Below are 15,459 nucleotides of genomic sequence, written 5' to 3'. Positions count from 1 at the left end.
TCTTTAACAAATCTCATTCTGGCTCTTCTTTACTTTTCAATGATGAAGGGCTTTGTTTTAGCATTTCATGACTTCAATCCCATCCTGTTTTAAACCATCCTTGCCATGCACTTAACCCCACCTGCCATTTGCCATTCTTTGTGTAGGTCACTTGATGTCATCCTACGGTTGTCAAATGACATTTGAAGGAGTTGACAACCATCCCGGACAGTGGAGAGTCATTTTCACCCTCTGCCAGTTCGTCACATTGTTGTCCCCAATGCCTGCTGTTAGAATTTTTCTTTTTAACTCTTTTTGGCATGATGAATATATATATATATATATATATATATATATATATATATATATATATATATATATATATATATATATATATTGTATTCCAATTAAATTATGGTACTACTAGCACTGTTTTTGCTATCCAAACTGGTCCTATTGCAAGAGGATAGTGATGACCACAGCAGTGGTTTTTAATACTTTTCTCCGTTAAATATGATTTGGTTCAGGTGATCATTTAATCAGTACCTCATTAATTAAAAGGAGGTGTGCTTGTGTTGGAATTCCAGCACAGACACTCAGACACTGGAATGAAATGGCTGCCATACACAGAGATGCAGATTTAAAAAAAAAAATTGAAGTGGTCTCTTTTTTTTTTCCATATGACATGAAGTGTCTTTTTTTAATTAAAAGTTCATTAATAAAAACACAGTATACATAAAACATAGTTTTGGGCTATTTGGCTAAAATTAGTCAATGGACAAAAAAGTGGCTATTGAAAATTCCAATGGAAGTGTATAACCTAAACTTAGACAGATCTAATGAAGCTAAAGAAGGAAAGAATATAGTACTGATGAATGCTTTGAGTGATGCCATGCAAAGTACAGACCTATTAAGGAGTTTCAAACATTCTGTGAACTCTTAAACCAGCTCACCCCTCAGTTCAAAAGGCAAGTCTGAGTTATTTCTGCGTCTGTAAGCGATAGAATTGTTAACTCCACTCGCTGGGTCCAGATTAGTTGCACCAAACCATCTACCCTGCTGGAGAAAACATGAAGAAGAGTAGCAAGTTGAAGGAAAAGATTAGACAATATTTGCTTTACTTTAAATGTATTAATGTTTGATATTTGAAGTCGGTTTAGTAATATGTACCCTGCATGTTTTAATCACCATACTAGGGGTTACATAGACTAGTAAACTGATATATTTACCAGTGGCCCCTTTGGTCATGGTGCACTTTATTAACTTTCATATCACATTTTATCATTAGATCTAGATGTGTACGGTATGTGTGACCCTTTTTTCCCCAATCCTACCCACTCCTGAAGCATATCTTCTTTGCTGTCTTTTCAGCCAAATAAAGCCAAAAAAGACCAATCAAGTCTCATTTTTGGATGCAAATGGATCCAGATTTCAATGTGGTGGTTCAAATTCTAAGTCACGATCAGCCTAATAAAACTTGCCTGATGCTGCTATAGACCTCCATCCAAGGAAATCAGTCATTGAGCAATAGGAAGTTAATAGACATGAGCTTCTGTGCTTAGTGCTCTCTCTCAGTTCCAGAATAAATCAGGTTAGTTGAGCCACAAGTGTGGCATCGGACCCTAGATGATCTGGAGATCTGAGATTGTGTAAAGAGGAATGGTTTCAGACACTCTGCTTTGTATCTCTAAGGCTTGTGTCACACATTGGCATTTCAGCCTTGTGTATGTATGGCATATCAGGATATGTGGCAGTAAGAAAGGAACATCACAGCATCGGCAGCTTACGTAGCTAATACTCTAGGATGCGTAACACGATCTCCTTGTATGCCAGGGTGCGGTGCATTTTTAAGTCCACACTTAAAAATCCGTAGCACATACATAGCAGCTTTGATACATCACACATACATCATGTGTATGCCGTAAAAACAAAAGCTACGCAGCAGTGACATAACGGGAATGCTGCTCAGACACCTATTACACCATGCAAAAGCTTTAGTTGACGTTTCTGATGAAGGTGGCTCCAGGGCTGGCTGGGTGGATGCGGCTGATGTCTTCCCTCTTCCTTTGCCCTTCTTGGGTCCTGACTTCTTTGCTGGCATGACGCTTTCTTAACTGTGATGAATAACAATGAACGCAGCGTGAACGCTGCAGCTATGCCACAGGTACGCAGCAGCAACGTCACATGTAAGAACAAAACGCCATGCCAACAAAACGGTTACGCTGTGGCAACACATCATACACCTCAGTAAGCCATAACTTTACGTCCCTTGCACCCCATACAAACCCCAGATACGCCACGGTAACGCCACACATACGCTGTGTACATCGCAGGACTTTAATTTTGGACAAAATACGCCTCATTTCTTGGCGTTTGACCCACACAACGCTTACATGGCAAGATACAAGACAGTGTGACACAAGCATAACCATATAAAATGTTATAGGAGACTCTGTGCTGTTTTACTAGCACAAGGAGGTTGTACAAAGTATTAAATGCAGGGATGCCAATAATAGTAGCATGGGTGTTTTTGTTGAAAATTATTTCTTGATGAAGGATTTGTTTTTCTCCGAATACATTTATTTCAATTAAAGGTTGGATTTTTCTCCTTTTTGCAAAGTGAGATGAAGCGACTTCACCTAAAAGTGGATTTTTTTCTAACCCTTTTTACTAATTTTTATCATGGGTGCCAATAATCATGGAGGGCTCTGTATATTTTTTGTACATTTTATAAAGATATAGAATTGTATCTTTTAGTTAAATTAAATCATGCTGTCTATCAGCCTCAAAAGACACGATTTAGCTCAGTAATACCATTTTGTATATTGGCTGTAAAAACAATTAAATACAGTAATACGGTTGCAATATTATTTGGATCTGAATAATTTCTAATGTATAATTCCACATTAAACCTAAATGCTGAGGAAGAAAGAGATTTTGCTTCAAGATACCTTTTACAGCCCTGTAATGTACATTTTTAAAGATAACTGAATGCCCTCAAGTGTTAGAAAAACATACAAGCAAGACTGAAATAATGAACGACTCAACATGTTTAAGCTGAAACACATCTTTACCGATTAAATACATTTGAGGTGAAGGAATTATCCACGTGTTCAAATAGTGCTCTAACATGCTCCCATCACCATATATCCTGGATTGGCCTTGTGTGAATACCTGCACATGCAACTACAGTATTTGTCCCTGAAATGTATTTTCAAATGAATGCTAGTTCAAACATACCTCATAAGTGGATGCTGGAACCTGGCCTGATCCATCAGCTATGAAATTCAGAGCTGTTGCAGGTGGAAGATTTGACCCAAACAGATCCTGGTATGGCCATAAGTCCCTGACTTCTTCATAATCATGGCTGATCGGGTTTGTAATGTGTCTGCTATCTGCAGACACAACACAAGCTAAATCTTTAAGCACATTTCACCTTTCCCAGACTGTTGAACATTCCATTAATGTTTCAAAAAACATGAAGATCTGTGTACATTTGTGTGCTGAGTTCTTACCGAACCTCTGTGGTGTCTCTAAATGGGTATAAAGAGCTGGACTGTACGCCTCAGTGGGGTAGTAATAGTGATTGCTCTATGGTTAGAACAGAGAACATGATGGAGCATAATAATCAGTAAAGCAAATTTTGATCCACGGTAAATGTTACTAGCTTAGTTAGGGTGTTGCTGCAACTCTAGTGTACCAGGAACATCTTGCAAAACACACACACATGCTCAGCATGAGTAACACGATTAAGTAACAATTTCCAGGCTACGATATCACCAGGAGAAAATGTCATGTCTATGGAATCAGCTTTCCCATTTTGGGGAAGGGTGTGTGTGTACTGACTTACTTACTTACTCACTTATTTATTTATATCTGTGTAATCTCTTCTTGTCATTCAGATAAAGACAAAGAGAAACAGCAATTGTTTTTTTTTTTTTGGGGGGGGGGGGGGGGGGGGGTCCATCTGCAGGCACACACAGTCCATAATGATTATGACCATGATTGATTCAGATGGGACTACAATCACAGAGTTGCTCGGGTAATGGTATCTCCATGGAAAATTAATGCAATCTGAATTAAGGATTTTAATATCAGATTTAATTTGTTTGGAGAGCATAAAAATTGGGAGAAATAAGAGGAAGCAGATTCAGCCCTAGAGAATGATAGATCACAGAAGCAATCTTGTAAGGCCAGCCTGTGGACAAGAAAAAATGTAAAAAGGGAGCTATATAAAATATAATTTAAAAAAAACATGATTAATTTATTTCTGCACATGCAGGACATATGGTTTCATTTTCACATGTGATTTCTCATATGATTATTTAATTTTCTGTGTGCTATCAGATGCATGAGTTCACCTATTTACTTGAATGTACTTGTGCAGTTTCAGGGTATAACATTGAAATACAAATTCACATGATCTTTTTAAAATTTATTTTCTGCATGTGTGATTACTAGTGCATCTCTGTAAGAATGTATTGAAAAAGTTCCTTTTATATTCATAATTTAATTCAAAAAGGTAAATTTTCATAGATTCTATGTTCATTACATCCATCCATTATCGGTAGCCGCTTATCCTGTTCTACAGGGTTGCAGGCAAGCTGGAGCCTATGGGCGAGAGGCGGGTTACACCCTGGACAAGTCGCCAGGTTATCACAGGGCTGACACAGAGACAAATCACTTTAGAGCCTCCAGTTAACCTAACCTGCATGTCTTTGGACTGTGGGGGAAACTGGAGCACCCGGAGGAAACCCATGCAGACACGGGGAGAACATGCAAACTCCACACAGAACGGCCCTCGCCGGCCGCTGGGCTCGAACCCAGGACCTTCTTGCTGTGAGGCGACAGTACTAACCACTACACCACCGTGCTGCCCCCATGTTCATTACATGTCAAGTGAAATATTTCAGGCTTTTTTAATTTTTTTTAATTTTGATGATTATGGTTGACAGCTCAGATCATGAAAATCAGAAATCAGTATCTCAAATTATTAAAGATCAATCAAAAAAGGATTTACAATACAGAAATGTCCAACTTCTGAAAAGTATATTCATTTATACACTTAATGCTTGGCTGGGGCTCCTTTACCATGAATTACTGCATCAATGTGGCATGGCATGGAGGTGATCAGTCTGTGGCACTGCTGAGGTGTTATTGAAGCCCAAGTTGATTTGATAGCAGTCTTCAGCTCATCTGTATTTTTGGGTCAGATGTTTCTCATCTTCCTCTTGACAATACCCCATAGATTCTCTCTGGGGTTCAGGTCAGGCGAGTTGGCTGGCCAACCAAGCACAGTAATATCATGGTCAGCAAACCATTTGGTAGTAGTTTTGGCACTGTGGGCTGGTGCCAAGTCCTGCTGGAAAAGGAAATTGGCATTTCCATAAAGCTTGTCAGCAGATGGAAGCATGAAGTGCTCTAAAATCTCCTGGTAGATGGCTGCATTGACTTTGGACTTGATAAAACCCAGTGGATCAACACCAGCAGATAACATATCACCCCAAATCATCACAGATTGAGGAAACTTCACACTGGACTTCAAACACCTTGGATTCTCTTCCTCTGCAGTCTTCTTCCAGACTCTAGGACCTTGATTATCAAATGAAATGTAAAATTTACTTTCATCTGAAAAGAGGACTTTAGACCACTGAGGAACAGTCCAGTTCTTTCTCTCCTTAGCCCAGGTAAAACGCTTCTGATGTTGTCACTGGTTCGGGAATGGCTTGATATGAAGAATGCAATGATTGTAGTCCCTTTCCTGAAGATATCTGTGTGTGGTGGCTCTCGATGCACTGACATCAGCCTCAGTCCACTCCTTGTGAAACTCTTCCAAGTTCTTGAATGGACTTTTCTTGACAACCCTCTCAAGGCTGCAGTCATCCCTGTTGCTTGTGCACCTTTTCCAGCCAGCCTTTTCAGCAATTACCTTCTGTAGCTTAACCTCCTTGTGGAGGATGTCGATGATCATCTTCTGGACAAATGTCAAGTCAGCAGTCTTCTCCATGATTGTGGTTGTGTGTACTGAAGTAGACCGAGAGATGCACGGCATTTATTCTTTTAGTCAAACTTGAAATGAAATGATATAATATTTTGAGTTTTGCACTGTCGGCCATAATTATCAAAATGAAAAGAGCAAAATGCTTGTACAACCCCGATTCCAAAAAAGTTGGGACAAAGTAGAAATTATAAATAAAAACGGAATGCAATGATGTGGAAGTTTCAAAATTCCATATTTTATTCAGAATAGAACATAGATGACATATCAAATGTTTAAACTGAGAAAATGTATCATTTAAAGAGAAAAATTAGGTGATTTTAAATTTCATGACAACAACACATCTCAAAAAAGTTGGGACAAGGCCATGTTTACCAATGAGAGACATCCCCTTTTCTCTTTACAACAGTCTGTAAACGTCTGGGGACTGAGGAGACAAGTTGCTCAAGTTTAGGGATAGGAATGTTAACCCATTCTTGTCTAATGTAGGATTCTAGTTGCTCAACTGTCTTAGGTCTTTTTTGTCGTATCTTCCGTTTTATGATGCACCAAATGTTTTCTATGGGTGAAAGATCTGGACTGCAGGCTGGCCAGTTCAGTACCCGGACCCTTCTTCTACGCAGCCATGATGCTGTAATTGATGCAGTATGTGGTTTGGCATTGTCATGTTGGAAAATGCAAGGTCTTCCCTAAAAGAGATGTCGTCTGGATGGGAGCATATGTTGCTCTAGAACCTGGATATACCTTTCAGCATTGATGGTGTCTTTCCAGATGTGTAAGCTGCCCATGCCACACGCACTAATGCAACCCCATACCATCAGAGATGCAGGCTTCTGAACTGAGCACTGATAACGACTTGGGTCGTCCTTCTCCTCTTTAGTACGAATGACAAGGCGTCCCTGATTTCCGTAAAGAACTTCAAATTTTGATTCGTCTGACCACAGAACAGTTTTCCACTTTGCCACAGTCCATTTTAAATTAGCCTTGGCCCAGAGAAGACGTCTGCGCTTCTGGATCATGTTTAGATACGGCTTCTTCTTTGAACTATAGAGTTTTAGCTGGCAACGGCGGATGGCACAGTGAATTGTGTTCACAGATGATGTTCTCTGGAAATATTCCTGAGCCCATTTTGTGATTTCCAATACAGAAGCATGCCTGTATGTGATGCACTGCCGTCTAAGGGCCTGAAGATCACGGGCACCCAGTATGGTTTTCCGGCCTTGACCCTTACATACAGAGATTCTTCCAGATTCTCTGAATCTTTTGATGATATTATGCACTGTAGATGATGATATGTTCAAACTCTTTGCAATTTTACACTGTCGAACTCCTTTCTGATATTGCTCCACTATTTGTCGGTGCAGAATTAGGGGGATTGGTGATCCTCTTCCCATCTTTACTTCTGAGAGCCGCTGCCACTCCAAGATGCTCTTTTTATACCCAGTCATGTTAATGACCTATTGCCAATTGACCTAATGAGTTGCAATTTGGTCCTCCAGCTGTTCCTTTTTTGTACCTTTAACTTTTCCAGCCTCTTATTGCCCCTGTCCCAACTTTTTTGAGATGTGTTGCTGTCATGAAATTTCAAATGAGCCAATATTTGGCATGAAATTTCAAAATGTCTTACTTTCGACATTTGATATGTTGTCTATATTCTATTGTGAATACAATATCAGTTTCTGAGATTTGTAAATTATTGCATTCCATTTTTATTTATAATTTGTACTTTGTCCCAACTTTTTTGGAATTGGGGTTGTGTATATATAGCAAAATTATCAAAATGAAAAGAGCAAAATGCTTATATATTTTGTTTGTTTGTTTTTTAATATTACACACACACCACACACACACGTGCATCTCAGACAATTAAACTATAATGAAAACGTTCAATATTTTCCATCAGTTATTTAAAAAAGTGAAAATATTGAACTTTTTCAATAACTGATGGAAAATATTGAACTTTTTCATTATAGTTTAATTGTTTGAGATGCACGTGTGTGCAATATTAAAAAAACAAACAAACAAAAACAATATATATATATATATATATATATATATATATATATATATATATATATATAAAACTTGCATAATCAAATGACCACATGTGATGTGCATGTACGTATGTATTTTTTCCATAAGGAATGACTTGACAGGGTTTTCCGTCCCCTGTTTACTTCTCTTTCTTTCCTTTTTCTCTACCATCCACTCTGGCCCTTACCCCTCCATAGCTCTCGTAGACGCTGCTGCTGTCTGGCTCTGAGCTTGTGTTGATGAGAAGCGTTCGCTGTGCTGAGGCATTGATTGGTTCTCTGCTGCTCACCGATGACCTGTGTGAAAGGGCAAGGCATTTCTCATCTAATACTTGAAAATAAAGGATTACATGATGTTTGATTTGGAAGGCTCCTTCTGACCTGCTATAACATTTTTTTCTGTTTTATCGTGAACAGAAAAGTTGGCATGGCCTGACACAGCTAATATTTTCTAACAGTAGCCAAGCCAAATAAACACCATGGTTTAAAGATGTCTTTAATGGAATATTCCATTTTATCATATATGTAATGACCATGAATATAATTTTGACACGTTTCCCTGTACTGAGAAAAACAAACTCAATGAAACGTGTTGAATCTAAATTCACAATTAAGGGAAGTCTAAGGGTGATTTGTTGAAATTACATTTTTGAAGAATTTTATCAAAGGGAATTCTAAAAACACTTTGGTGCATGCTGTTATCAGGAAATAATCAATGATACTGTGACTCACCACAGGCTTGCAGTTTGTAGGAACCCTCTACTCACTTCCACAGAACTGTCATGTTGTTTTGAGCTTTGCAATGGTTTTAAAACTAGCGTTTTGTATCAGCAAAAAGGCATGCCCCATGTTAGAGCTTTCCGGTTGAAATCACAAAAAACGAATTTTCTCAAAACACATGCAATTGATGTGATTGTGGTAGCAACTCAACGTATGCACTCCCAATAATGTGAAAATAGACCTAAAAAGCATTTCACTCCAGAGTATTCCTTTAACTGCATTCGGACTCGTAAATTGGAGATGAGGACTCTGATTTTTTCTTTATTTTTTGCAGCAATACCATAATGATTTACCATAAGATATTTATATCTACATTCATTTTTATACTAATTTCGTGCAAGAAAATGCACATTAACCTGTTCACACGTCATGTTCAGGAGCAAACTAACGTTAATGGCAGTAAAATGCCTGGAGAGAACGCCCCTAGGATTGTCCGATTTGCTTATACAGACTTCTTGTGCAGTGGGAAAAATGCCCTGCTATGTGTTCCATATGTAGAAGAACTATCGAGGAGACGATGGGGACAACCTCGAACTTCAGTCATCATTTGGCAAGACTCCACCCAGAGAAGGAAGTGACACACTATGTTCTATTGCTCTATTGATAGTGGGTGGGGCTTGCTTGCTGACTGATGAACTTGCTAGTGTTAACCCTCTCTCATGTTATTTGCCCTGTTGATAGTGGGCGGGGCTTGCTGAGTGATGAACAAGCTCTTTATCTGTAGCCTGTTAACTAAAATGGGGTAGTCGAGCAGTAATGTTAGTCCAACACAGTAGCAGAGACGGTTTTACCTAAAGGCAGCAACAGCCACCGTCAAATGGTACGGGTGGAGTCTTGTTCTTGGATTCAACTCGAAATTTTTTTCATGACTTGGACTTGACTCGGACTTGAACACTAGGGACTCGAGACTGGACTCGGACTTGAGGTTTAGTGACTTGACTACAACACCGGCTCATCATCAATTGGAATTACTGTTACCACCCTGAAGTTGATTATTTTCCTATAACAGTATGTCCTTAATGTTTTATTTCTCTTTTTCCTCGTATACAACAACAATTTCCAATTATGAATTTTTTTAAAGGTATTAATTATAAATACACATGATGCACTTTGACTGTTTATACAGTTAATGTTGTAGAATGTTCTCAAAACAAGTTAGTTAATGTTATCACTTGCATTATAGCAGCTATAAACACTGTCACTCTTCAGCCTAATGGCCTTTCATTTCTGTTTATCCATTGTGGGTTGTGGGTGAGCTGGAGCCAATCCCAGCTGACACTGGGCAAGAAGTGGGGTACAACCTGGACAGGTCGCTAGTCTAACACATAGACAGACATTCACGGGCAATTTAAAAGTAGCCACTTGACCTAATCTACATGTTTTTGGACTCTGTGAGGAAAACCATGCAGGCATGAGGAGATTGTGCAAACTCCACACAGACAGGGCCCAGTTAGCTGTGAGGTCGAATCCAGAACCTTCTTGCTGGGAGGTGACAGTGCTAACCACTGTACCACCGTGACACCCATTGTACTACATATAGGATTTATTTATTTAATGTATAGTTGCATATTAGGGCAGTGGTGACTCAATGGTTAAGACTCTAGGTTACTGATCTGAAGGTCAGGGGTTCCAGCACCACCAAGCTTCCACTGTTGGACCCTTGAGCAAGGCCCTTAATCCTTTCCACTCCAGTGCCCCTGTATCATAGCTGACCCCAACTTCCTAACAAGCTAGGATAAGAAAAGAATTTCACTGTGCTGTAATGTATATGTGACAAATATGTTTGTTGACAGAATTCAAAAACTGCCCTTAGAGTTCCTTTTCTGTTCTTTTCTCAGTACAGTGAGATCCTTAACCCTTGTCAGTGGTAATCATACATTTGCTTTCAATGCATACACTTTTTGGATAGACATTAGGTTGTAAAGTGCTGTAGTATTTCTTTAATTTGGTATTTAGCAACTGCTACTGTAGCTGTATTTAACTCTGATCATAAGATTAGCATGCCTCACCCTGTATCGCTCCTCTTGCCCTCTGAAAAGCTGCCTGCTCCCTCTGGAGGAGGAAAAAAGTGAAGGAATAAGATAGGGGAGGTTAAGATACATAGACACTGTGCTGTTATGTGAAAACGGGCAAATCTTCTATTTATCAACTCATATCTACAAATCACATCAAATTTGCAAAAATGATATTTTTCAAATTGATAAAGAATGGTGAGGGCATAAATACATAGAAAAAATAAACTGAATGAAATACAAGATGATTTGAGGGAAATTGAGAGTCGAGTAGAGAGACTGTGAAACTGAAAGAAATAGACAGAATATAGAAAGACGATCGAAAGTGATAGGGCAAGATAAAGGTAAGAAGACAGACAGCGGAAATGACAGCTGCTGAGGAAAAGAGACATGACAGATGCGCACAGTGATGAGAGTGAGATGAGACAGAGAAAGATGGATTTGAAAGTGACAGGCATATTAGGATGCAGACAGGCTGTTCCTTTTGAGTGTTATACATTTGCTAGTGGAAGTAGTACATGCTGTCTAACAACACTGTGGTGAAGAAGTGACACACCAACTGCTCTGTTTTTTACCTTTCAGACTCTTTTTCTTCTTCCACCTGACCAATAGAAAGTAGCCTAAAGCGTTGACCAGCAGGAAGATTCCCACAAGGATGGGGATGACGTAGACTGGTATAGCTAGGACTGAGCAAAGAAGTGCGGAAATATTTGAGACATTGGATAATGGCATCTGAACAATTAATAGATTTAATAAAGCCTGAGTCTAGCAGCAAGAATTATTTTATTTAAATATTAATACTGAATTTGACACATTTTACACTGCATACATTATTCACAACTGTCCATCTTTTAGCTGTTTGACAAGTCTTTGTCTGAAATGATGTTTGAATATCCTGTTCACACACCATTCAGTTGTCAGAATTACAATGAGGACATGTATTAATTAATTTATATATGTAATTCCTTACAAAAACAGGCCTCATTTATGAATATTTTAGTAATGTGGCATGAGCAGTTGTGATCAGAAGTTTACATACAGTGACATGAATGTCATCCTGGATATGAATGTCTTGGCGATATTTGGGCTTTCAATGATTTCTCTGAATTGTTCTTTTTCTGTGGCAGAAAATGTACAGCATACATTAAAAAAATAAAAAATAAAAAAAAAGCTAGAATTTTGTGCACAATTTTCTTTGGGGGCGGCACGGTGGTGTAGTGGTTAGCGCTGTTGCCTCACAGCAAGAAGGTCCGGATTTGAGTCCAGTGGCCGGCGAGGGCCTTTCTGTGTGGAGTTTGCATGTTCTCCCCATGTCCGCGTGGGTTTCCTCCGGGTGCTCCGGTTTCCCCCACAGTCCAAAGACATGCAGGTTAGGTTAACTGGTGACTCTAAATTGACCGTAGGTATGAATGTGAGTGTGAATGGTTGTCTGTGTCTATGTGTCAGCCCTGTGATGACCTGGCGACATGTCCAGGGTGTACCCCGCCTTTCGCCCATAGTCAGCTGGGATAGGCTCCAGCTTGCCTGCGACCCTGTAGAAGGATAAAGCGGCTACAGATAATGAGATGAGATGAGATGAGATGAGAATTTTCTTTGGGTTTTCTGAAATCAACACAGGATCAAAATTATACATACATGGTCAACAATATATATGCAGCACACCTAATGTTTGGGCAAAATATCTCTTCAAGATTCAGCTTGACCAAACATTTTTTATTTACCATGAACAAGTTTCTGGCAGGGCGGCACGGTGGTGTAGTGGTTAGCGCTGTCGCCTCACAGCAAGAAGGTCCTGGGTTCGAGCCCCGGGGCCGGCGAGGGCCTTTCTGTGTGGAGTTTGCATGTTCTCCCCGTGTCCGCGTGGGTTTCCTCCGGGTGCTCCGGTTTCCCCCACAGTCCAAAGACATGCAGGTTAGGTTAACTGGTGACTCTAAATTGACCGTAGGTGTGAATGTGAGTGTGAATGGTTGTCTGTGTCTATGTGTCAGCCCTGTGATGACCTGGCGACTTGTCCAGGGTGTACCCCGCCTTTCGCCCGTAGTCAGCTGGGATAGGCTCCAGCTTGCCTGCTACCCTGTAGAAGGATAAAGCGGCTAGAGATAATGAGATGAGATGAGATGAAGTTTCTGGCAGTTCTGTGCGGAGTTTACATGTTCTCCCCATGTCCATGTGGGTTTCCTCCGGGTGCTCCGGTTTCCCCCACAGTCCAAAGACATGCAGGTTAAGTTAACTGGTGACTCTAAATTGACCGTAGGTGTGAATGGTTGTCTGTGTCTATGTGTCAGCCCTGTGATGACCTGGCGACTTGTCCAGGGTGTACCCCACCTTTCGCCCGTAGTCAGCTGGGATAGGCTCCAGCTTGCCTACGACCCTGTAGAACAGGATAAAGTGGCTAGAGATAATGAGATGAGATGAATATATAGTGGAAGTTCATTATGTCTATCTATTATAGATATTTTTTAAGTTCGTTTCTTAGACAAGGATTTTTTAAACTTGTTACCTTGTTAACAGTTTCAGCGAGAATCTTCCACCTTCTTCAGAAACTGTTTCTGAAGAAGGTGGAAGATTCTCGCCGAAACTGTTAACAAGGTAACAAGTTTAAAAAATCCTTGTCTAAGAAACGAACTTAAAAAATATGAGATGAAATGAAGTTTCTGGCAGAATTCTGGTTGGATATTTCATGACTCTTCATGGTAGAATTAGTAGAGTTCAATCTTTTTTTTTCTTTTTTCTTGACATGGACTCAACTGGGGATGGCATGGTGGTGTAGTGGTTAGCACTGTTGCTTCACAGCAAGAAGGTCCTGGGTTCGAGCCCAGCGGCCGGCGAGGACCTTTCTGTGTGGAGTTTGCATGTTCTCCCCATATCTGTGTGGGTTTCCTCCAGGTGCTCCGGTTTCCCCCACAGTCCAAAGACATGCAGGTTAGGCTAATTGGTGGCCCTAAATTGACTGTAGGTGTGAATGTGAATGGTTGTTTGTCTCTGTGTCAGCCCTGCGATAACCTGGTGACTTGTCCAGGGTGTACCCCGCCTCTCACCCATAGTCAGCTGGGATAGGTTCCAGCTTGCCTGCGACCCTGTAGAACAGGATAAGTGGCTATGGATGGCTGGATGAACTTGACTTATAAGCATGGTCCATATATTTTCAGTAGGGTTGAAGTCAGGACTTGTTTTAAGCTTAATGTTAGCCTGCTTTATCCTCCACAACCAGCTCTGATGCATGTTTGGGTTCACTGTCCTGTTATGACTCCCAATCATGTTCAAGTTTCCAATGGTTTAAGGTTATGCTGAAGAATTCTGAGGTAGTCCTCCTTCTTCATTATTCCATCCACTTTGTGCAATGAACCAATTCCATTGGCAGCAAAACAGCCCCAGAGTATGATGACCCTACCACCAGCTGGTACAGTGTCCCTATGTACATGATGGTCATTGTGGCCAAACAACTCAATTTGTGTCTCATCTGACCATACAGCTATCACCCAGAAGACTTTTTCTTTGTCCATGTGGTCAGTTGCAAACTTTAGTTAAGCATGAAGTTGTCAATTTTGGAGCAGGGGGTTATTTCTTGGATGGCAGCCTCTTAGCCCATGGTGATATAAATCTCATTGAACTGTAAACAGTGGTCCATCAGCTTCCAGTTCATGGCAGGGCTGTGCCATTGTGGTTCCCTGGTTGTTCCTGACCATCCAAACCAATTTTCTTAAAGCTGAGGGTGACAGTTTGGGTTTTCTTGAAGCAAAGTGGATTGGCAAAGTGACAAAACCTCCAAGTAACTTACATACAATTGTCTGAACTGATCTTGGGATCTGCAGTTGTTTAGAAATGACTCTAATAGACATTCCTGAGTTATGTACATCTGCAATCCTCTTTCTTAGATCTGCACTGAGCTCCTTGGACTTTCCCATTTTACTGTGTGTTGGTCAATCCAATGAGTGCTTTAAACAAACCCTTTTTATGAAGGCACAGAGAAGCTACCAGCTGTAGTCAATCATAATCGCTAAAAGGAAGTTACGAGGCCTTGGCCTTGGCAAGATAAGAGACATTTTGGAAGTCTCAGCACCTCTGAATTAATAATCTAAGTGAGTGTATGTAAATCTTTGACCCTGTATGTATAATTTTGACCCTGTGTTGATTTCAGAAAACCCAAAGAAAATTAAAACTTCTGCACCAAATTCATTGTTTTTTTTCTAATCAAGAAATAAATGAAAGCCCAATATTATCATTACATTCATATCCAAGATGGCATTCATGTCACTGTATGTAAATTTCTGACCACAACAGTATATGTTCTCATAAGCCAAAACAAATTCATAATTTCTGCAAGATTTAAAAATTTTGCTAATTTTCATCATTTTCATATGCGCATGTTGATAAATGTCAATCACCCGTCAATTAACAATTGTGTTGATGACATAGGTGATTTTGCATTTAGTGACACCAAAAAAAAAAAATCTAGAAAAGGCAAAGATCACAGAGAACTTAAAATTACAAAATGGTGCTCTTCCAATAACGCAGCTCAGTCACTGCAGTGAGTCAGCTCCACACAATAAAAAGGCACAAAATGTTCCTAAACTGTACTTTCACTAAGATTCTAAAATCAGCTCCAAGCAACATGCATGGCACTAATTTACACCTGCTTCTGAGAAGAGGACAAAAT

General features: G+C 39.9%; 1 protein-coding gene across 1 annotated transcript in view; it reads right to left on the bottom strand.

The window, feature by feature from the left end:
- Positions 1 to 918: 918 nt before the first annotated feature.
- The window catches only part of nphs1 (NPHS1 adhesion molecule, nephrin), a 265,377-nt gene continuing 250,836 nt past the window's right edge, over positions 919 to 15,459 (bottom strand). Inside the window, exons 24-29 of the mRNA XM_060897686.1 lie at positions 11,378 to 11,488; positions 10,800 to 10,842; positions 8,199 to 8,307; positions 3,495 to 3,570; positions 3,220 to 3,374; positions 919 to 1,038 (exon numbers count right to left, since the gene is read on the bottom strand). Coding sequence (XP_060753669.1) covers positions 919 to 1,038; positions 3,220 to 3,374; positions 3,495 to 3,570; positions 8,199 to 8,307; positions 10,800 to 10,842; positions 11,378 to 11,488 — 614 coding nt within the window. The remainder of the gene's footprint in view (positions 1,039 to 3,219; positions 3,375 to 3,494; positions 3,571 to 8,198; positions 8,308 to 10,799; positions 10,843 to 11,377; positions 11,489 to 15,459) is intronic.

Source organism: Neoarius graeffei, chromosome 17, assembly GCF_027579695.1.
Source record: "Neoarius graeffei isolate fNeoGra1 chromosome 17, fNeoGra1.pri, whole genome shotgun sequence".
Lineage (NCBI taxonomy): Eukaryota > Metazoa > Chordata > Actinopteri > Siluriformes > Ariidae > Neoarius > Neoarius graeffei.
This window is presented reverse-complemented; position numbering and strand designations above follow the sequence as displayed.